This window comes from Ovis aries, chromosome 18, assembly GCF_016772045.2.
Source record: "Ovis aries strain OAR_USU_Benz2616 breed Rambouillet chromosome 18, ARS-UI_Ramb_v3.0, whole genome shotgun sequence".
Lineage (NCBI taxonomy): Eukaryota > Metazoa > Chordata > Mammalia > Artiodactyla > Bovidae > Ovis > Ovis aries.
In genome coordinates this window covers 13,457,408-13,476,755 of record NC_056071.1, presented here as the reverse complement: position 1 = coordinate 13,476,755, position 19,348 = coordinate 13,457,408, and the positions used below count along the sequence as shown (strand labels likewise).

The 19,348-nt window shown below is 45.6% G+C and overlaps 1 protein-coding gene across 17 annotated transcripts in view; it reads left to right on the top strand.

Annotated features, from left to right (window-relative positions):
• CHD2 (chromodomain helicase DNA binding protein 2) overlaps positions 1–19,348 on the top strand; it is a 111,709-nt gene that overhangs the window by 87,040 nt on the left and 5,321 nt on the right. For 14 of the 17 annotated variants that reach the window (XM_060401566.1, XM_015101878.3, XM_042235055.2 and 11 more), the window contains 4 exons: positions 3,935–4,113; positions 6,072–6,171; positions 8,727–8,940; positions 14,097–14,343. In XM_060401566.1, the coding sequence (XP_060257549.1) occupies positions 3,935–4,113; positions 6,072–6,171; positions 8,727–8,940; positions 14,097–14,343 (740 nt within the window). The remainder of the gene's footprint in view (positions 1–3,934; positions 4,114–6,071; positions 6,172–8,726; positions 8,941–14,096; positions 14,344–19,348) is intronic. The other 3 variants (XM_060401572.1, XM_060401567.1, XM_042235056.2) reach the window with 1 other exon arrangement.

Sequence of the window (19,348 nt, the reverse complement as noted above, 5' to 3'; positions counted from 1 at the left end):
TCGCCACGCCTCTCCTGGCTCCTGCGGCCCAGCTCATTGTTCTCGTCAGCAGCGTGACTGAGACCAGGCTGGGGTCCTGGCCGTGTGAGCTGGAGCAGTGGCGAGCGTGGCCTGTCTCATAGGCTCCTGTGCTGTGGGGCAAGGAGCGGAGCCACGGCCTGGGGTGTGGTCCCAGCCGCGGCACACCGCCTCCTGAGAGACAGGGAAGCTGAGGGGAGCGTCGTGGACCGGGCCCTGCTCAGGATGGTGGCAGGCCCGCGCGTCCTTGGGGGCTTGCCCTCACCAGGGCTGCGGGTGTGCCCTTTATTAAGCTGCACTCGCCCCCTTCTCCTACCCTCTCGAGGCCTCTTCCTCTCCCAAACTTCCACACGTCACAGTTCACTTGGTGTAAGCGTATGTTCATTTAGTTTTGAAGAAAAAGTGGTCTTCCAACTCTCAGAATATTCCTGCTCTGGGGCAGCAGTGACCTCATCCTGTAAGAGTCTTCTCTCTTTTTACCCTTTTTTGTGTGTGTCTGTGTTCCCCAAAACCTATATGCATATGTGTATTTTTTTTTTTTCTCTTCACGCTTACCTTGTTAAATCTCTTTACTCTTCTTCCTGTGAGCTCTCTGAGGGAAAGTACTATGTCTTCTAAAGTACATGTAGATGATAGAAGTATCTCAGTAAGTGAGTAAATGAATTAATTACACAACCAGCTCTCTGATCTGTTTCTGGTTCTTCCTTAACCAAATATTTATAGGAGAAAATCATTAACTGATGCTTCTGTGGTAGCATACTATTTTAAAAATGGCTTTTACACAATATTGTAAATCAGCTGTTTATCGTTCTTGTTTAGTCGCTAAAGTCATCCCTGAATCTTTGCAACCCCTTGGACGGTAGCCCTCCAGGTTCCTCTGTCCTTGGGATTTCCCAGGCAAGAATATTAGAGTAGTTGCCATTTCCTTCTCCAGGGGATCTTCCTCATCCAGAGATCAAACTTGCGTTTCCTTCACTGGAAGGCAGATTCTTTACCACTGAGCTACAAAGGAAGCATCAATCAACTGTACCTGAATTAAAAAAAAAAAAGGAAATCGCATTTATATATTCCAGCTCATTTACTCTTGTTTTTATATTATGATATCTTTTAAACATGCAGAAAATTTTCAGAAATAATAATAGGCATTGATAGAGGTGCCATAAAGTCTTGTCAGGTCTGAATTTTTTAAGGCTCAGACTGTTAAGTTGAAGCTTCTGGCCCTGGTTTGTGTCCTCCCCGGAAGTGACCACAATTCTAAATTCGATGCGGTTCTCATGTGTCATCGTTCTCATGTGTGACTTCAGAGTCTTACTACTTAGTATCTTTAAAGACAGTAATGGCTCACATAATCAGCCAGGCGTTGGTAGTGTGCTTTCTGTGTATTTTCTCCATGACTACCTGTGAGGTAAGTACTATCTCTGTTTTACCCCTTAAAAAATAATGTGAGGAAAGTTAAGTACCTTGTCCTTTTTCACAGAGTTAAGAGGTAGAGCTAGGATCTGACCCAGGCGATTTGACCCAAGGGTGTGGGTTCTTCCCGTTACACTGCACATCCTCCCGAGTGTCCATAAACAGCATGAACTGCTGCTTCCCAGGTCTGGAACCTGCTGATAAATGCCACGGCGTGTATCTTGTACCTTGCTTCAGCATGCACACTTTTGAGATTTATTCACGTTAATTGTGTCTCTGATTTCAGTGTTTCCTATTACTGTTTTATGATTTCCACAATTCATTCTTTATCCTATTGATGGACATTGGGGTTTTCCAAATGTTCACCACTACAAATAGGCTGCAGTGAAATTGTAAATATGTCGTCATACGTGTGTGTAGTAGCTTCTCTAGTGTGTAGCTTGTGCAGAAAAGCTGGGTGTTTCTTTGGGTCTACACATCTCCTGCTTTATAGATTTGTAGAATTCATCTTCGAGGCAATCGTAAAGATTTGCTCTCTTTCTAATGATGAGTGAGTTCTAGGTGCTTCCCAGTCTTGGAAACACTTGGTGATTTCTGGCTTCTTGATTTCTGCTAATCTAAGAGGTGTAAAAACATTGGCTAGTGGTGGTGTTGAACATTCATTTTCATATTTGCCAGGTATTTGTGTTTCCAGTGACTTGCCCGTTCATATCTTTTGCCTATTGCAGATAACTTTTATGTCCGTGCCTTCTCCCCCGCCCCCCGCCCCAATACCTGAGCATTTGTATTTCTCAAAAAACTTCAAGATAATTCTGATATGCATCTGGATTTTTTAAAGTGATTACGGGCAGTCCTTTCCTTTTCTATAGGAATCTTGTTCATGATACTAATCTTCTGTGTGTTGCAGTCATTATAGGCATCTTCCAGTTTATTTTGTGTCCTTTTTAAAACTTTAAATATATACTGAGAAGCATATTTCAGGTATATGGCTGTGGAGATTATCACAGAGTGATGGGAGTGTGTTGGATTTTTGTGGTCATGCAGTTACATGGACATGTGCCTTACTAGCTCCTTATACTGGGTGCTTAGTGGCTGACAACCATGCCGTACAGGTCATAGAAATGCTCCTGACTTACTCTGTGATGATTTCCTCCTCAGTTCTTAGTTTTATCCTGGTCTTTGGACATTGGACTCTGGGAGTGGTCCCTGATACTATCTTGAATTGTTTCCACTTAGGCAATCCTATGTCTCTCGGGGATCTCCTTGGCTTTTTTCTGAGGGGAAATGCCATAATTTCTTTTGAGGCTTGCACTTCTCTTGCTATTTTATTTCCAAGCTCTTTTTCCCCCATGTATCTCTCCTAGATTTGTTTTCCATCATTCGTGTTCGATTTTTTTCAGATGGCTTGCTGCTCCCTGCTCCTGGGTTGTCTTCTTATGTTAAAGAGTAAGGACTGAGCTTCGGATTGGAACCTCTGAGCATGTGGGTGGCACTTGATCGGCTCTGAGAGTGTTCTTCGTAGGGTGATCTGGCTGGGCTGCTTCCTCAGAAAACTTCAGTGGGGTGGTCAGCATCTTTTGGTTCTTGCTCTTGGGTGGTCAGGTTTTAGGCACAAGAATCCTCCAATTCTCCTGATGGAGAATTAAGACCTGGCTTTCTTCATTCTGGAATCTGAGAGGCAAAAAAAAGCAAAAACCAAGCTGGTTGGTGGCTCATCTAATACGCAGATACTGCGCATGTGTTCCATATAGTGGTGTTCTCAGTGCAGCAGCCTTGCCTCTCAGCTGTGCCTGTCTAGCCCAGTCAAAGATGTGCGTGTCTATAATGAATCTGAGTATCTCTTCCTTTTAGGCAATCTTAAAAAAAAAAAAAAGATTCCTTGTTTTCAGCCTTCACCCCTACGGCCAGTGATACCTAGCAAGCCTTTGGGGGAGTAAGTTTGCAGCATAAATCGGGCTGGCTCTCAGCTCTCTATTAAGTATCTGTTAAGTGATTTCACTTGCTGTGATATCCCTTGTCTTTGTGGGCTTGTCTCTTCTGAAGTCAGTTCCTTTACTGTTGTGTTAGTGGATGGAGACAGGGAGAAAAAGTTTCTTGTGTTCAGTCCACTGTCTTTGTCTGGAAGCCTTTCCCTCAGTTTCTTGTAAGCCTGAAGGACTTGTAAATATCTCACCCTGCAGTTTTACGCAGTTTGTGGTGCCCGGTTTTCAGGTTAGGTCTGTAGTTCTGCTTCGCGTTTGATGTGCGTCACGAATGCCCCTCTGGCAGATGAGGAAGCAGCAGTGTTCTGGAGGCGAAGTAAGGTGTGGACGCCACTGCTCTGAGTGGTGGAGCCGAGACCAGAGCCTGAAGTTTTTCCGACTCGAACGTTTTTCCTTGTTGCCCTGCCTTTCTTTCCCTGCTTCTCCACAAGTGGTCATGTGGCCTGAGGGGGGCTGTGTGTTCTCTGGGAGTGCAGGGTGCAGCAGGCGGGGTGCGGAGGGCTTATGTCTCTCCTCCCTTGCAGTGCAAGGAGCGGATGCGGCCCGTGAAGAAGGCGCTGAAGCAGCTGGACAAGCCGGACAAGGGGCTCAGCGTGCAGGAGCAGCTGGAGCACACGCGGAGCTGCCTGCTGAAGATCGGGGACCGGATAGCCGAGTGCCTGAAAGCCTACTCGGACCAGGAGCACACGAAGCTGTGGAGGAGGTGAGCCGCCGTGGCCTCGCTTGCCCGCCGCGTTGCCTGCTCGGGCTTGGTGACAGAGTGTGTGTGTCAGGCATTCTGCTTCTGTTTTACACACCATGACACAGCCACCTAATGAAAAAATTCTTTCTCAGCAAAAGTCGACGGTTGGCAGCATGCCTGCAGACTTCAGTTTTCTTTTCCTGAAATAGCCTGTTCCTCTGAGACCAGTCTTGACTGGGTAGGATGGTGATATTATTTTATGAGAGAAATACTGTGATACTGGATTTGCTGGCCTGTCCTCGGAATAAAGACTCAGTCTTCGAACCTGGATGGGTTAGAAAGCATCTATAATTTCACTACTCTACCCATTTCAGGTTAATAGTCAGAGATAATATAACTTGTTGGGTAGTTCTGTATCAACTAATAAGAGGAGGCAAAAAACCACCAGAGCTGTGAGTTTTCTTCTCTCTAATATACTTGAAGAACTCGAGTAGTAATTTGGATTAATGCAGTTAATCCAGAACTTCAGTTTGTAAGGCATCCTGACTTACATAGATTCATTTATAATTCATTTCTGATGTTTATAAAACGTGCCTGCAATTTCTCAAAAAAAATTGTAATGTGAAGGCTCTTTCTGTATTCCACAGTTACACTGAACTCATGCTTCACAGTTAATTATCTTTGTGTAATATGCCTAACATCAGTGGATGGATTTTTGAGTGAAAAGGAGATTTAAGAAAACCTCTGTCATGATGCTATTCATAGCATGCTTCACAGCCATGAAAAAAGAACGTTTAAGTTTTGAAATGTGACTTGACTTTCCTCTTAGACTGTTCCCAGCTTCTGGATCCCTGTATCTAGCCATCTGGCTCTCTTTTTACCCAGCTTAACCCCTATTGAAAGATAACAAAAGCTCATCATCCCAGCATATAGTTCCATGAGGCTTGGCTGGATACTGGGCACTGTGGCCACTCTCTGTTCAGATGCGCTGGGTACTGTGGTCCTGGCCTGCTGTGGTTCATAAGTAATTCCTTGCCCACTCATGAGAAACTGTCCCTCATGAAGTGGTGCTTGGAAGATCAAGTCTAGTAGGAATTCGAAGAAGGTAGGAACCCGTGCAGAGGAGCAGTCAGGGAGGGAAGTCTTGCAAGGGGCAGGTAGGTAGACCGAGCCGGCGTGGGAGAGCAGAGCGGACCTGCTTAGAGGGGAGAGTTCTCAGGCTTCAACAAAGCCTTGAAAGTGGCTCTTAGGGTTTAAAGCAGATTGTTAAGATGACTGAAGTGCTGCTACAGAAGGCTTAAGAGAGAAAGGTAAATGCCTTTCCGAAGGCAGCCACAGGTTTACTGGTCAGGAGCGGGACAGGGTTCTCTGAGCGGCACTGCGTGGCATGGTGTGGCTGCTCTCCAGGACGCGTGCAAGGACGCGCGCCTTTCCTTCCAGTACAAGAAGGTACCTGTTTCTCCGTGTTCTCCACACTGCTTCTCCAGCCACTCCCCTGTTGACAGTCGTGCCATGCACAGTGGGATCGGAGCGGAGCAGTCATTTGGAGCTGTGAAGGCAGGGATGGCAGGCTGTGCTGGTGACAGCTGAGGGGAAGGGCGGGGCAGCAGTGCAGCGACGCCTGCCTGCACCCTGGTCCCTGCGGAGGTGGTGGTGATGCAGACTGCCTGAGGGCCCAGGGGGAGCAGAGGTGGGCGAGATATTAGGCCTGAGGCCATAGGTGTCAGGAAGGAAGTTAGAGGGGTTTTAGCTGCGAGAACTCTTGTCTCCAGATCCCTCAGTCCAATTCTGTTGACATTAATTAGCTTCTGAAGGTGTATTTGTTATTGATGCCAAGACCTGAAAGATTATTTCTGTTTTTTATATTTGGGAAGTATTCCAAGTATAACAAAATCAATTAACTTGCCATCCATAAAGAGAATGGTTATTTTTAAAATTTTATAATTTACCAGAAAAAATTTCTTTTTCTTTTTTTTTAGGAACCTATGGATTTTTGTTTCCAAGTTTACAGAATTTGATGCTCGAAAATTGCACAAGTTATATAAGATGGCTCATAAGAAAAGATCTCAAGAAGAAGAGGTAAAAATACAAATTTAAGCCTAATTCATACAAACAAGATAAAAACCAGTTCTGCCAAAAAATTCCCTCATTACTGTTTTTGCCTCAGGAGATGATGTAGGTTGTGGTCTGGAAAGGGCCCGGGGTCTCTGCTCTTACTTTACAGCTGGAGGCCTGGGCCCGGGGGAGTGGCTCGGCTCTTGCCTGCTGGGTTCTTCTGCTGTCTTAGCCGTGCAGTTTGTCCACACACTCCTCAAGTAGTCAGACTGTCGGCTGAGACCTGATGGGTGATCGCGCCAGTGTACAGGAGCCAGACAGGGCCGACATTCTGACGAGGGCCTGTTCCTCTGTGTTCCTGTGTCCTGGAGGTGTTTATTCCCCAGGCCCTTCCCTCCACAGGCACATGTCTTAACGGTGGTTTGTCAGTGTGGCTCCTGAAAGAGGACGTCGTGGGCAGCGCCTGCCTTTTCTCTTCTCTCTGGGCTGTTTGTCCTTGGTGTCCCTCTAGCGTTTGCACACAGGGTCCCAACCACTTGCATAAAGGAGCAGACACAAAAAGGTGCCCAGGACATGCTGCCCGGTAGCGGGGGATGGGCACGAAGATATTTGGCTGCTGCTGCAGGGCAGCGTTCCTTGTTCAAGTGTGTCCATTTGCAGATCTGCTGACTTGCCCTGTGGGCTCTCTCCCCAGTTAGCCACGTAGGGCCAGTCTAGGAATGCTCAGCACCTGCTTCACCACTCTGTGTGCTCCGTGGAGGCCTGCGGGCTGAAGGGCGCCCATCCTCTCCCGGGTCGTCAGCAGCCGGAGTCGTGCCAGGCGCAGGGTCGGTGCTCAGAAGTGTCCCCTGTTCCATGCACGTGTCCTGTGCCAGCACTGCTTTGCGCTGTGGAGCAGCACCATCAAGTGGTTTATAATTTAATTTCACATGGAAAAATATGTTAGAACAGTAATGTACAGGAATACTACAGTAATATTTTTGCTGAATGTTAGCGTGAACTTTATGCATTGTGAAAAGTCTTTGAAAGACTAGTCAGGAAAAGCCCCAGTACGGAATGAAATAGTTGGGCAAGGCACTTGAGGAAAGAGGGGAAGTTAGGATAAGTGGAAGTTGGACATAGGACGTAAAGGGTAAAGGCTTCATTAATCAGGTTATCAGACGTTAGATGAAGGTGATAATGAAACTAGTGGTCCTGCTAGTTGGGGTTATTGTGTGCGTTCACAGCCTTTCTGGAGGATGATTCAGTAAATTCACAGAAAGACTAGAACATGCAGTTCTTCTAAGAATTTAGTTGAAAGAGATAATTAGGGATTTAAGTATGTTTATGTGGAAATGACTTCATATATCCACATCAGGGACAATTCAGCCATAAGTATAATATTATAGTAATATTCAGCAAGTATTCACATAAGATTTTCACATAAGATTTTCACAGCACGTTAACTGGAAAAAGAATGTTGAGTGATACTTTTGTTTAAAAAACCGCGCACGCACACACAAGATGGGAGTTCCTCCTTTGTAGTCTTGCTTTCCATAGTTTCAGTTACCCACAGTCAGTCATGGTCTTAAAATATTAAGTAGAAATTCCAGATAAACAGTCTGTGAGTTGTAATTTACACACGGGTGTGAGTAGCGTGGTGGAATCCTGTGCCGTCTTGCTCCGTCCTGCCCGGGACGTGAACCATCCCTTTGTCCAGCACGCCCAGGCTACTCACTGCCTGTGTGTGACTTAATCGGTGGCCCTCTTGGCCGTCAGGTCGACTGTTAGGGCATTGCAGTGCTGTCTTCACGTAGCCCTTATTTTATTTGATGATAGCCACAAAGCCCAGGCGTGGTGATGCCGGCCGTTTGGGTGTCCTCTTACTGTGCCTTTCGTAAAGTGCCACAGGCGTGTGTGTGCTGGAGAGAACGCAGTGCACGCGAATTCAGCGCTGCCTTGAGCCTCAGGCCTTGGACCGCACCACCCAGGGGCTGGGGGACTACTGTGAACACCTGTGTAACCGCATCCTGGACCAAAGTATTAACAGCAGTTCCCTTGGCGCTGAGATTTTACGTCACCTCCCATTTCTTAGTTTTTCCTCACTATCTTTTCTGACGTTTTTATTTTGAATAGTTCATTTGTGTGGTAGAGACGTGATGTTACTTAGATAGATGTTTAGTGTGATGGCTTTGGCATGGGAACCAGTTTCCACTGGACCAGTCGGGGGTTGGTGGTTCTGGTTTCACATGGCCCAGGAGCAGCCTCCTGGAGGGCTGACAGCCTGGCACCTGTTCCTCAGCCCAGGCAGCGACAGCCAGCAGCCCAGCCCAGGTTCTGACAGCCGCAGGCCATGGGGACTGGCTTCCTTACAGTGAGGGGCTAGTAGATGCAGCAGGTGGAGCTCTGGGAGGGTTTCATGCGCTGGAGCTCAGAGGATTTATGAGCATTTTTTCCCTAAGGTATTAAGCAGCAGGGAATCCGAGAGGGACTTGTCAGAAATGAAGAGGGAAATGTTTAAAGGTGATGATGACCTTTATACTGTTCTTGGGAATTGCGCCTGGGATCCTGAGGGTCTTTGGTTTCCTTTGACTCTCCAGGAGCAGAAGAAGAAAGAGGATGTGGTTGGTGGTAAGAAACCATTTCGACCGGAGGCCTCGGGTTCCAGCCGTGACTCCCTGATGTCTCAGTCCCACACCCCGCACAACCTTCACCCGCAGAAGCCTCACTTGCCTGCCTCTCATGGCCCGCAGATGCACGGACACCCGAGAGACAACTACAGTCACCCCAACAAGAGACACTTCAGTAATGCAGGTGCGTCGTCAGAGAAGGTTTAAGAAGAGGTGACAAAAGAACTGTTTTCTTTTCCAGAGACAGGAGCCCGGCCTCTGTGCTTTATTCTTTCCTGTCACTTTATCGGCTTCCTTTTCTTCTCAGTGAAATGGTGCATGAAATAAAGATCTGAAAGACTTAACTCAACTTCAGGAAGAACAGAACCCACACAAGTACACAAAAGACAAATGGAGGGAAACAGTTTACATTGTATATGAGAGTTAAATGGAAAAACTGCTAATATTGAAAAACCGCTTATGAATCGATAACAGCCGGATGACCAAATACAAAAATGGGCAAAGGTTAGGAATGGAGAATTCATTTGGAAGAGGAGATTCAAATGGACTGTAGGACAAGATGAACAGTATCACCACTAAGGAAATGTACATTAAAGTAACAATAAGTTAACCCATTCAGATTAGCAAAAATTGCAGGGTGAAATTCACACAAATTCCTGAGTGTGACTTGCTACACCAGAGAATAGTCTGGAGTATCTAAATACAGAGGCCCATTTTCTGGGAGTCTGTCCTGTAGGAAAGCAAACACGTATGTGTATGATAAGGGTGCTGTTGTAGCCTTATAATGGCAAAAAGCTGGAAATAAATTGACTTCCTACTAATAGAAAGATAGTTAGATGAATAATAGGGCACTTATACTCTGTATTATTAGCAGTTGTTAAAAAAAAAATGAGTTGTTTTATAGAAAAAAGTCAAAATTGGAAGGAAAAAAAGCAGCAGCAAGAACCACAGAATCTCTGTGGCCTATATGTTTAGCTTTACTAACGTGAAAGTCACGTAATGTAAAGAGGTGTAACCATTTAAAATGAACAGTTTAGTGACACATAGAGCATTCACAGTGCTGTTGTGCAGCCACCGCCTCTGTCAAGTGCCAGAGCATTTCGGTCATCCCAGAGAGAAAGCACGCCTCATTTTGCCCTCTTCCTAGCTCACGACGACCACAGTCTCTGTGGATTTACTTACTCTGGATTCTCTGTGTTAAAAGCATCACGCAGACTCGTATAGTGTGTGTTGGACCGTCCACTAGGCATCTGGTTTTCAAGGTCTGTCCCTGTAGCATGCATCGGTACTTGATTCGTCTTTGTGACTGAGTAATACACCATTGTGCGGGTAGACTACAGTTTGTCCTTTCATTAGTTGATGGGCCTTTGGGTTTCTGCTTTTTGGCTGTTGTAAATTGTACTGCTGTGCACGTTTGTATGCAATTATTTGAGTGCCTGTTTTCAGTTATTTTAGATGTATAGCTAGGAATGTGGACTTGCTTGCTTATGTGATACTTCTGTGTTTTTAGCTTTTTGAGGAGCCACCAAGCTGTTTCCCGCCATAAATACTTGAATAATGTGTCTGCATAAGCATAGAGAAAGATGTGAAAGCACACACAGCAGCAATTACCTTAGGCCTGGTGGCCCAGACAGCAAAGAGTCTGCCTGCAATGCAGGAGACCCAGGTTTGATCCCTGGGTCAGAGTGATGCCCTGGAGAAGGAAATGGCAACCCACTCCAGTATTCTTGCTTGGTGAATCCCATGGACAGAGGAGCCGGGTGGGCTAGATAGAGTCCATGGGGTCCCAAAGAGTCAGACATGACTGAGCAATTAACACTTCCATTTCTTTGTTTTTTTTTTCTTCTAGGCTGGTAAAATGTGGGAGGATTGGAGGAAATTAATTTCTCCTTATCTGTTACTTCTCTGGTTACAATGCACATGAATTACTTTTAAAGAGAAAAGTAATAAGAAAGAAAAAAGCATATAAAACAAAATCTTAAAAAAATATAGGACATATCAGGGGGGCCCCCAAGCTCCAGGATCTAATGCCTGATGATCTGAGGTAGAGCTGATGTTAAAATAGAAATTAAGTGCACAATAAGTGTGATGTACTTGAATCATCCCAAAACCAAACCTTCTCCCCCGTCTATGGAAAAACTGTCTTCCACAAAACCAGTCCCTGGTGCCAAAAAGACTGGGAGCCTCTGGTATATATGGAAGCGTAGTATTACATTTTACAGAGTCAAATGTTCCATTATAATCAAAATGAAGTAAACTTTGATTTCATTGTAGTTTCTTTTTAAACTTCAGTGTTAGGATTTGCATTGACTTTCTTTCTTTAAAGTACATTCTCAGCGTCCAGTAACATTTTCAAGCCTTTAGAAAAATCCATGTTCTCCATCTTTTCTTCTTACTTGAAACACATTAATTGTAGATATTTAAAGATTCTTGTCCGCTAACTCTAATATCTGAATTACTGTGAGCCATCTTGTGTGTTTTCTTTTACCCCTTGGTTTTCAGTCGTACAGCCCTGTCATTTAGCGTGCCTAGTTATTTTTGATTGATTAATTGATTGATTAAATGGCAGGCACTGTGTTTTAAAAATTGTACAAGCTCTAGATGATATCACTTTGCCCCAGAGAGGATTACTCTTTTCTCCCCCATAACGCAGAGTGGGAGGTGATCCCTGCCGCCATTGAGTGACCTGGTCCTCCTCTGGTCCCCCGTTCTGGGGCTTGGCCCTCCGGGGTGTTCGGCAGGGGGCCTGCTGCACTCGCTGCCCCTCCCCGCTGGCCGCTGTTACACTCGGGTCTTGGTTTACCTGGCACTGGGCCGCCCTCAGCTGCTCCGCTAGTCAGAAAGCCTCTAGCTTAGCTTTTTAGCCTTCCGCTCCCTGCAGATTCAGCAAGCGTTGTAAGGGAAAACTGGCTGTGTGTTTGGAGTCCCTCAAGTCTCCAGTGTCCCTTTAGCGTAGAAAGACCACCAAGGGCTCTGCTGGTGGCTCTGTTTCTCCAGCAGTGGTTCTCTGCTGAGAAAAGCCCAGATATTCAGCTTCTTGCTCAGGCTCAGAATCACAGATCTCCCCAGTGCACTGCAGTGACTCCCGCAGAAGTCAACTCGCTACCTCTGGGTTTTAGCTCTTCGGAATCTTATCCCTTCTAGTCTTTATTGCTTGGGCTGCTCTTTGATGTCTTCAAGCAGATTGTTTTCTGTTTATCTGGCATTTTCTAATTGTTTTTGGCAGGGTGTAATTCTGCAGCTGTTAACTCTTCTAGAAGCAGAAGTTCCATATCTGTTCATCCTAAAAATCTTAGTTCAATTAATTGATCTCCATTTTATTGGTGGGATAAGGAATGACTATACAATAACATGGTTGGAAAATATTTCCATGTTCTTAGATGCAGTCTTATCAGTTTTACTGGGTTTCTTTTCCTCTTGGGATTAGACTGTGAGGTCACCGATTTTATATTCTGATTCTTAGAAAGAACCCTTCTTATTAAACTAACTCACAGTCTTTAAAACTTTGGATTTCTCACCCCTCTCCTTAATAGTCAGTACTTCCCAACCAGTGACCCTACGCCATGGAGGGTTCAAGGAAGAAAAGCAGTTTACTTTCTCTGGAAATAAATGACTTGGTTTGAGTTTTAAGCATCTCTACTATACCACATACCTTGACATCCTTTTGAAACCATCTATTTCAAAATAGAAGGTTTCATCTTCTATTTGAAGATGGCTTCAGATGATCCTTTCATGTTGTGAAGGTGTGTCTTTTTGTTGTTTGTTGGTTCTTTGGTTGAATAATCAAGGTTTTTACTTCTTGGTCCCCTGGCCTGCTCCACCCTCGGTCAGCAATGAATTTAAGCCACTGGTTGACTGTGTATTATTTTGCTGGTCTAAATTTCTAAGCCAAACAGGTTCCTTGATGGAATGATTCTTTGCCTTTGTAGAAAAACACTAGAAGGCCAACAGAATGAGTAGAGAGAGGTTTAGTTGGTGGCACATCTTTGATCTTAACAAATTGTAGCAGGAAGATGGGTGTTCCGTGAGGCCACAGAGTTCCTGCTGGTTAAGCCTCTGTGTTAGTTTCCTGAGATTGTTGTAACACAGTAGTGCAAACTAGGTGGTTTAAAAGAACAGAAGTGTGTTCTGTCAGTTTTGGAGGTGGAACTCTGAGATCGAGGTGGCAGCAGGGTGGGTTCCTTGTGTGCGGCCTGAGGGAGAGCCTGCTCGGCGCGCTCTCCCGGCCTGCGGCGCGGGCCAGCAGGCTGCGAGGGAGAGCCCGCTCGGCACACTGTCCCAGCCTGCGGCGTGGGCCAGCAGGCCGCGAGGGATAGCCTGCTCGGACGCTCTCCCGGCCTGCTGTGCGGGCCAGCAGGCCACGAGGGAGAGCCCGCTCGGCACACTCTCCCGGCCTGCCGTGCGGGCCAGCAGGCCGCGGGGCCTTGGCTTTGGCTGCCTTGCTCCAGTCTCTCTTCCTCTCTCCGAGGCCTTCCTCTACGTGTCTCTTTGTCCCAAACTGGATTTAGGGCCTGATGTAAATCCAAGATGATCTCCAGTCAGGATCCTTCATTATAACTCAGAGACCTGTTTTCAACTAAAGTCACACTGAGAGGCTCCAAGCGGCTCTATGTTTGGGGGACCACATTTCAACCCAGTTGAGCCTCCTTTCCTGGACTTCTGTGTTTTCACTGTCTTTTATGATTCATAAGTGTGATTCTTCACCTCAGGAAAAAAGAGAGACTTACAAAATGTCAAACAAACTGCAGTTTGGCTCCCATCTTGAGAGTTACAGAATCCAGAGTAGAGGAATCGCTTTTTACAGGAAGAATGCAAGGAAGTGGTGTAGGCTGAGGAAGAAGAGTAGCCTCGGTGGGTATGGTCTGGCAAGTGTCTGGGGGCCAAGCATAGCCGACGGTACCAGCAGGTAAATAAACCTTAGAGGTATAAACAGGAGGATTATCTGTGGCTGTGAAACTCAGCAGTGCCTTTTCCCAAATAATTGCTTGGTGTTGGGTTTTTGTTGTTGTTGGGTTTTGTTTGCTTTAGTGAGATCTCATTCTGAGCGTCTGCCCTGGATTGGAAGGTAAGCAGATTGAAAAGCAGTAAAAGGAAAAAAAAAGGGAAAAACAAAAAGCAGCAGTTTTTAAGATTGCAGAGGAGAAAGGTGTTAAATTTTCTTTTGCCTTAAATATGTTGGCAAAGAATGTTAGGACTCATTACTTGTTTGATAAGCAGCAGCACAGAGGCCAAGGAGGAGGAAATGGAACGTCTGTCTGCCGCCTGTGTCAGCCCTTTCCAATTTAAACTTAGTGAAATGCAGCCATTTCTGGCAGTCATGAGATGATTATTTTCTTGCAGATCGAGGCGACTGGCAGAGGGAGAGAAAGTTCAACTATGGTGGTGGCAATAGCAATCCGCCCTGGGGGAGCGACAGGCACCATCAGTATGAGCAGCACTGGTACAAGGAGCACCATTACGGGGACCGGCGGCACATGGACGCCCACCGCTCAGGGAGCTACCGCCCCAACAGCCTGTCGAGAAAGAGGCCTTACGACCAGTACTGCAGCGACCGAGACCACCGGGGGCACAGGGACTACTATGACCGGTGCGTGGGGGCCTCGGGCTCCAGGCCCTGGCCTCTGCCTGGCGCGTTAGCTCTAGAAGGGGAGGGACAAGCAGTGCACACTTAACGTTCTTCCCCGTCAGATGCTCATCCTTACTGTGCGCTGGCCCCAAGTCTGGTGCACTGGTCTGCCGTCCCGGCATCTTCAGAGTGCTGGTGAGAAATAACGACACAGCCAATGCTGAGTGCCGCAGGATGGATGGACGAAAGAAGGGGTTTTTCAGTTTTTCCTGAGGGCTGAGGAAGCGGGGAGGTTTGATTTGTGCTGTAAAGAGTCAGTTAAGCAGAGAGAGAGAAAGAATAGACGTCACAGGACCAGGGCAAGGATGGGCCCCTAGGATGGGGTGTCCACCCTGAAGATGACAGGTTGGGTGGTGGAGGGGCCTCGAATGCCACGTTACAGGTTTTAACGGGGCCAGGGAGCCACCTGTGGTTTCATCATCACACTTGTGTAGGAAGAGTTTGCTGCCTTCCTCTGAGAAAGTCTAGAGAATGGGTAGCCATAAAATAGTAGAACCAGCTGTCAGAATGGTGAAGGTGTGTACTAGGCTCTGGGTACCCCAAGTGGGACCCAGCCTGTGGTACGCCAGGAGCTGCAGCTCAAGGCTCAGAGCCTTTCCAAGGCATCCCTTCTCTGCAGCCATGATGTCATGTTATGATGAGCCAGCTTCTGTGAGAGTAGTTGTGGGAGTTGGGAAGGGCTAAAGAGGTTTTATCTCTCTTTAACTTCAGGACTTAGCTATATTTTAACTTCCTAGGAGCTTCAGGTTCCCCTAAGCTGAAGACAGGCTCTGGCTGCACCTTGAATTTAACGTAGGAAACGTTCATATGAACATCTCCATGTCACGTGTTGTTTTTGGAAGAGCTGGTGACCCCAGGCTGCTTTTAGGATAGCAGCTGTGGCTGAGCAGCAGCTGCCTCTGTTAGGCGGTCTGTGCCGCTCACCCCCACGCTTCTGCCTCCTCTTGTCTGGCTCCAGCGGGCATTTGCCCTGCATTTCTTATGCAGCTCTGCATTTCCATATTGCATCATTTTTCTTCTGCCTGAAGGACTTTTGTTTTAGCGTGGGTCTGCTGGTGATAAATTCTTTTAGCGTTTGTATGTCTGGAAAAGTTTTTATTTTGTCTTCACTTATCAGAAGTATTTTCTGCTGGGTAGACGTTTATAGATTGACAGGTATAAATTTATAGATTGACACTTTTTTTCAGTGCTTTAATGATGTTCGTCTGCTTTCTACTGGTGTCATTTCTGATGAAAATCTGCCATCTTTATTCCTCTTTGCATGATGCGTCTTTTTCTTCACCACTGGTTCCTAGCAATTTGATTATAGTGTGCCATGGTGTATTTTCCCTGATGTTGCTTGTGCTTGGGAATTCTTGGAGCTGCCCATTTATCATTTTATCAAGTTTGGAAATTTTTTTACGATTATTTCTTTGACTACTTTATTCTGTTCCTCACTCTTGTGAAGGTTCCAGTTCCACGTTTGTCTCACAGTTCACTGGTGCTCTGTTGTTTTTAGTTTTGTCTTCTCTGTTTCGTTTGGATAGTTTCTGTTCCTTTGTCTCCTTTTAATCATGTGTGTCGTTGACGTTTTGAAATCTGGTATACAATTTAAAAATGGTTTTCTATCCTTGTCTGCTAATTTTATTATTTGGGTCAGTTTCAATGGATTGATTTATTGCCTCCCCCTAGGTCTTATTTTCCTGGTTCTGTTCTTTTTCATATTCTTTTCCATTTTGATTTATTATAGAATATTGCATATAGCTCCTTGAGCTGTCCCGTAGGGCCTTGTTGCTTCTCTCTCATGCATATAGCAGTGTGCGTCTACTAATCCCACGCTCCCGATTCATCCCTCCCCGACACCCTTTCCCCTTTTGGTAACTGGAAGTGTTTCTGTATCTGAGCCTCTGTTCCGTAAATAAGTTTCTTTGAATCATTTTTTAAAATTCCACATGTAAACAAAGTGATACCATGTGATATCTTTCTCTTTCTGACTTCACTTCACTTATACTATTATCTAGGTTTATCCATATTGCAGCCAATGACATTACTTATTTTTTTATAGTGGAAATTAATATTCCATTGTATCTGTGCATCACATCTTTTTTATGCATTTATCTGTCCATGAACATTTGTTTCCGTGTCTTAACTATTACAAATAGTGCTGCTGCAAACATAGGGATGTGTGTATCTTTTCAAATTAGAGTTTTGTTCAGATATATGCCCAGGAGTGGGATTGCTGGATCATATGGCAACTGTTTTCAGCTTTTTAAGGAACCTCCATACTTTTTTCCATAGTGGCTCTATTTATTTATATTCCCACTAATAATGTAAAAAAGGGTGCCCTTTCTCCACACCCTCTCCGACAATTTGTTATTTGTGGACTTTCTAATGGCACCCATTCTGACCAGTGTAAGGTGATACATTGTAGTTCTGATTTGTGTTTCTCTAAGAGGAGAGTGAAAAAGTTGGCTTAAAGCTCAACATTCAGAAAACGAAGATCATGGCATCTGGTCCCATCACTTCATGGGAAATAGATGGAGAAACAGTGGAAACAGTGTCAGACTTTATTTTGGGGGGCTCCAAAATCACTGCAGATGGTGATTACAGCCATGAAATTAAAAGACGCTTACTCCTTGGAAGGAAAGTTATGACCAACCTAGATAGCATATTCAAAAGCAGAGACATTACTTTGCCAGCAAAGGTCCGTCTGGTCAGGGTTATGGTTTTTCCTGTGGTCATGTATGGATGCGAGAGTTGGACTGTGAAGAAGGCTGAGCGCTGAAGAATTGATGCTTTTGAACTGTGGTGTTGGAGAAGACTCTTGAGAGTCCCTTGGACTGCAAGGAGATCCAACCAGTCCATCCTAAAAGAGATCAGTCCTGGGTGTTCTTTGGAAGGAATAATGCTAAAGCTGAAACTCCAGTACTTTGGCCACCTCATTGGAAGAGTTGACTCATTGGAAAAGACCCTGATGCTGGGAGGGATTGGGGACAGGAGGAGAAGGGGATGACAGAGGATGAGATGGCTGAATGGCATCACCAACTCGATGGATATGAGTCTGAGTGAACTCCGGGAGTTGGTGATGGACAGGGAGGCCTGGCGTGCTGCGATGCTTGGGGTCGCAAAGAGTCACACACGACTGAGCGACTGAACTGTACTGAATAATTAGCAGCGTTAAGTATCTTTTCATCCATGTGTCTTCTTTGAAGAAATATCTACTTAAGTCTACCCATTTTTTAAGGTTTTGTTTTTTTTTTTAATATGGACCATTGTTTTAAAGTCTTCACTGAGTTTGTTGTGTCCTGGGTTTTTGGCCATGCAACACATGGGATCTTCGCTCCGCGACCAAGGACCGAATCTGCACTGCCTGCGCCGGAACATGAGCCTTAATTATTGGACCCCAAGGAAGTCCCTCTGCCCATCTTTCGACAGTTTGTTTTTTTTGCTACTGAGTTGTGTGAGCCGTTGGTATATTTTGGAGATTAAATCCTTGTTGGTGGCATTGTTTGCTGATAATTTTCTCCCATTCCATAGGTTGATTTTTGTTTTGTTTATGGTTTTCTTTGCTATCCAAGAACTTTTAAGTTTGATGAGGTCCCATTTGCTTATTGCATTTATTTCTCTACGCCTGATAATTTTTGATTAGGTACCTAGTTAAGTGCTGGATATTTTTGTCTTCCTATAAATGTTCTGGAGTTTTGCCCAGAAGCAGTTTAGTTACTTGGGAACAGTTTGATTCTTTAAGATCTTGCTGGTGGGACTTACGAGGCAGAACTGGAGCAGTGCTGGGGGTAGGACGCATGGTCTCCCCCGCTGAGGCGAGGCCCCTCATGCCGTTCAACCAGTGCCCCTTGGAGCGGAGGGTCGCAGTCTGGTTGGTGAGAAGCGAGCAGGCACTGCTCCAGCCCTGTGTGAGCACAGGGCGCGAGCATCTCTTGCCCTTCTCTGTCTTCCCTCCTGGCCCCTGGGTAGTTTTGTCAACACAGCCTGAGCCTTATCCAGCTAGATACCCAAGGGAGCACCTTTGCTGATCTTTGAGCTCCTTTCTCTGCAGAACTTTCTTCTCTTGCACTACACTTGAACTCCAGCTGCGTTGATGCCCTGCCCCATCTCGGGAAGCCTGGGCTTCTGCTGAGCTGGGTGCTTGTAAGACTCGCCTCATTTGTTTCTCATCCTGTAAGGAGTGCTCTTCTTTCTTTCCTGACGTCTGTCTGGTGTCTTGATAACCGTTGTCCACACATTTTGTCCCTTTCTGACTGTTTCAGCAGTAGGTATGGTCCTTGTTACTCCATCTTGGCTGGAACCTGGGCAGTCTGTCTCTCTTTCCCTCCCTCCCATCCTCTCCCCTCCTCCTTTTTTCATCCAGGTGAAACTCACATAACAGAAATCAGTCGTTTTACAGTGAACAGTTAGGGGGCATTTATTTAGCACAGTTACTGTGTTTTGCAGCCACCACCTCTGCCAAGTTCCCAGACACACTCATCACCTTAGAGACGTTCTGCCCGCTGAGCAGCCACTCCGTCCTTTCTCTGCCTGGCTCCTGGCAGCCACCAGCCTTCTGCATGCTGTTTCTGTGGACTTACTAGTCTGGGTAGTTTGCATAAATGGAATCATGCAATATATGGCCTTTTATGATTGGCATTTTCAGATGTTTAACATGATGCTTGAGAGATTCATTCACATTGAACCGTGTATAGTACTTCAGTTCTTTTCATGGGTGAGTGATACTCCACTGTATATATTAGGTTGATACAAAAGTAATTGTGGTTTCAGACTGTGAATTTTAAATCACTGTAACTAGGCTTAAACACATCTTTCTTGAAACAGGAACCATTACAATCAGCACATGTTTTCCAATGAGATATAAGTTTGTTTATTCCTGTAACATAAAAATCCGTGCTTTGGGCTTCAGTGAACTCTTGGAAAGCATTTTCTGCCTCCTGCTAGTTGTGGAAGCATTTTGCCTACAAAAAGTTGTTGAGAT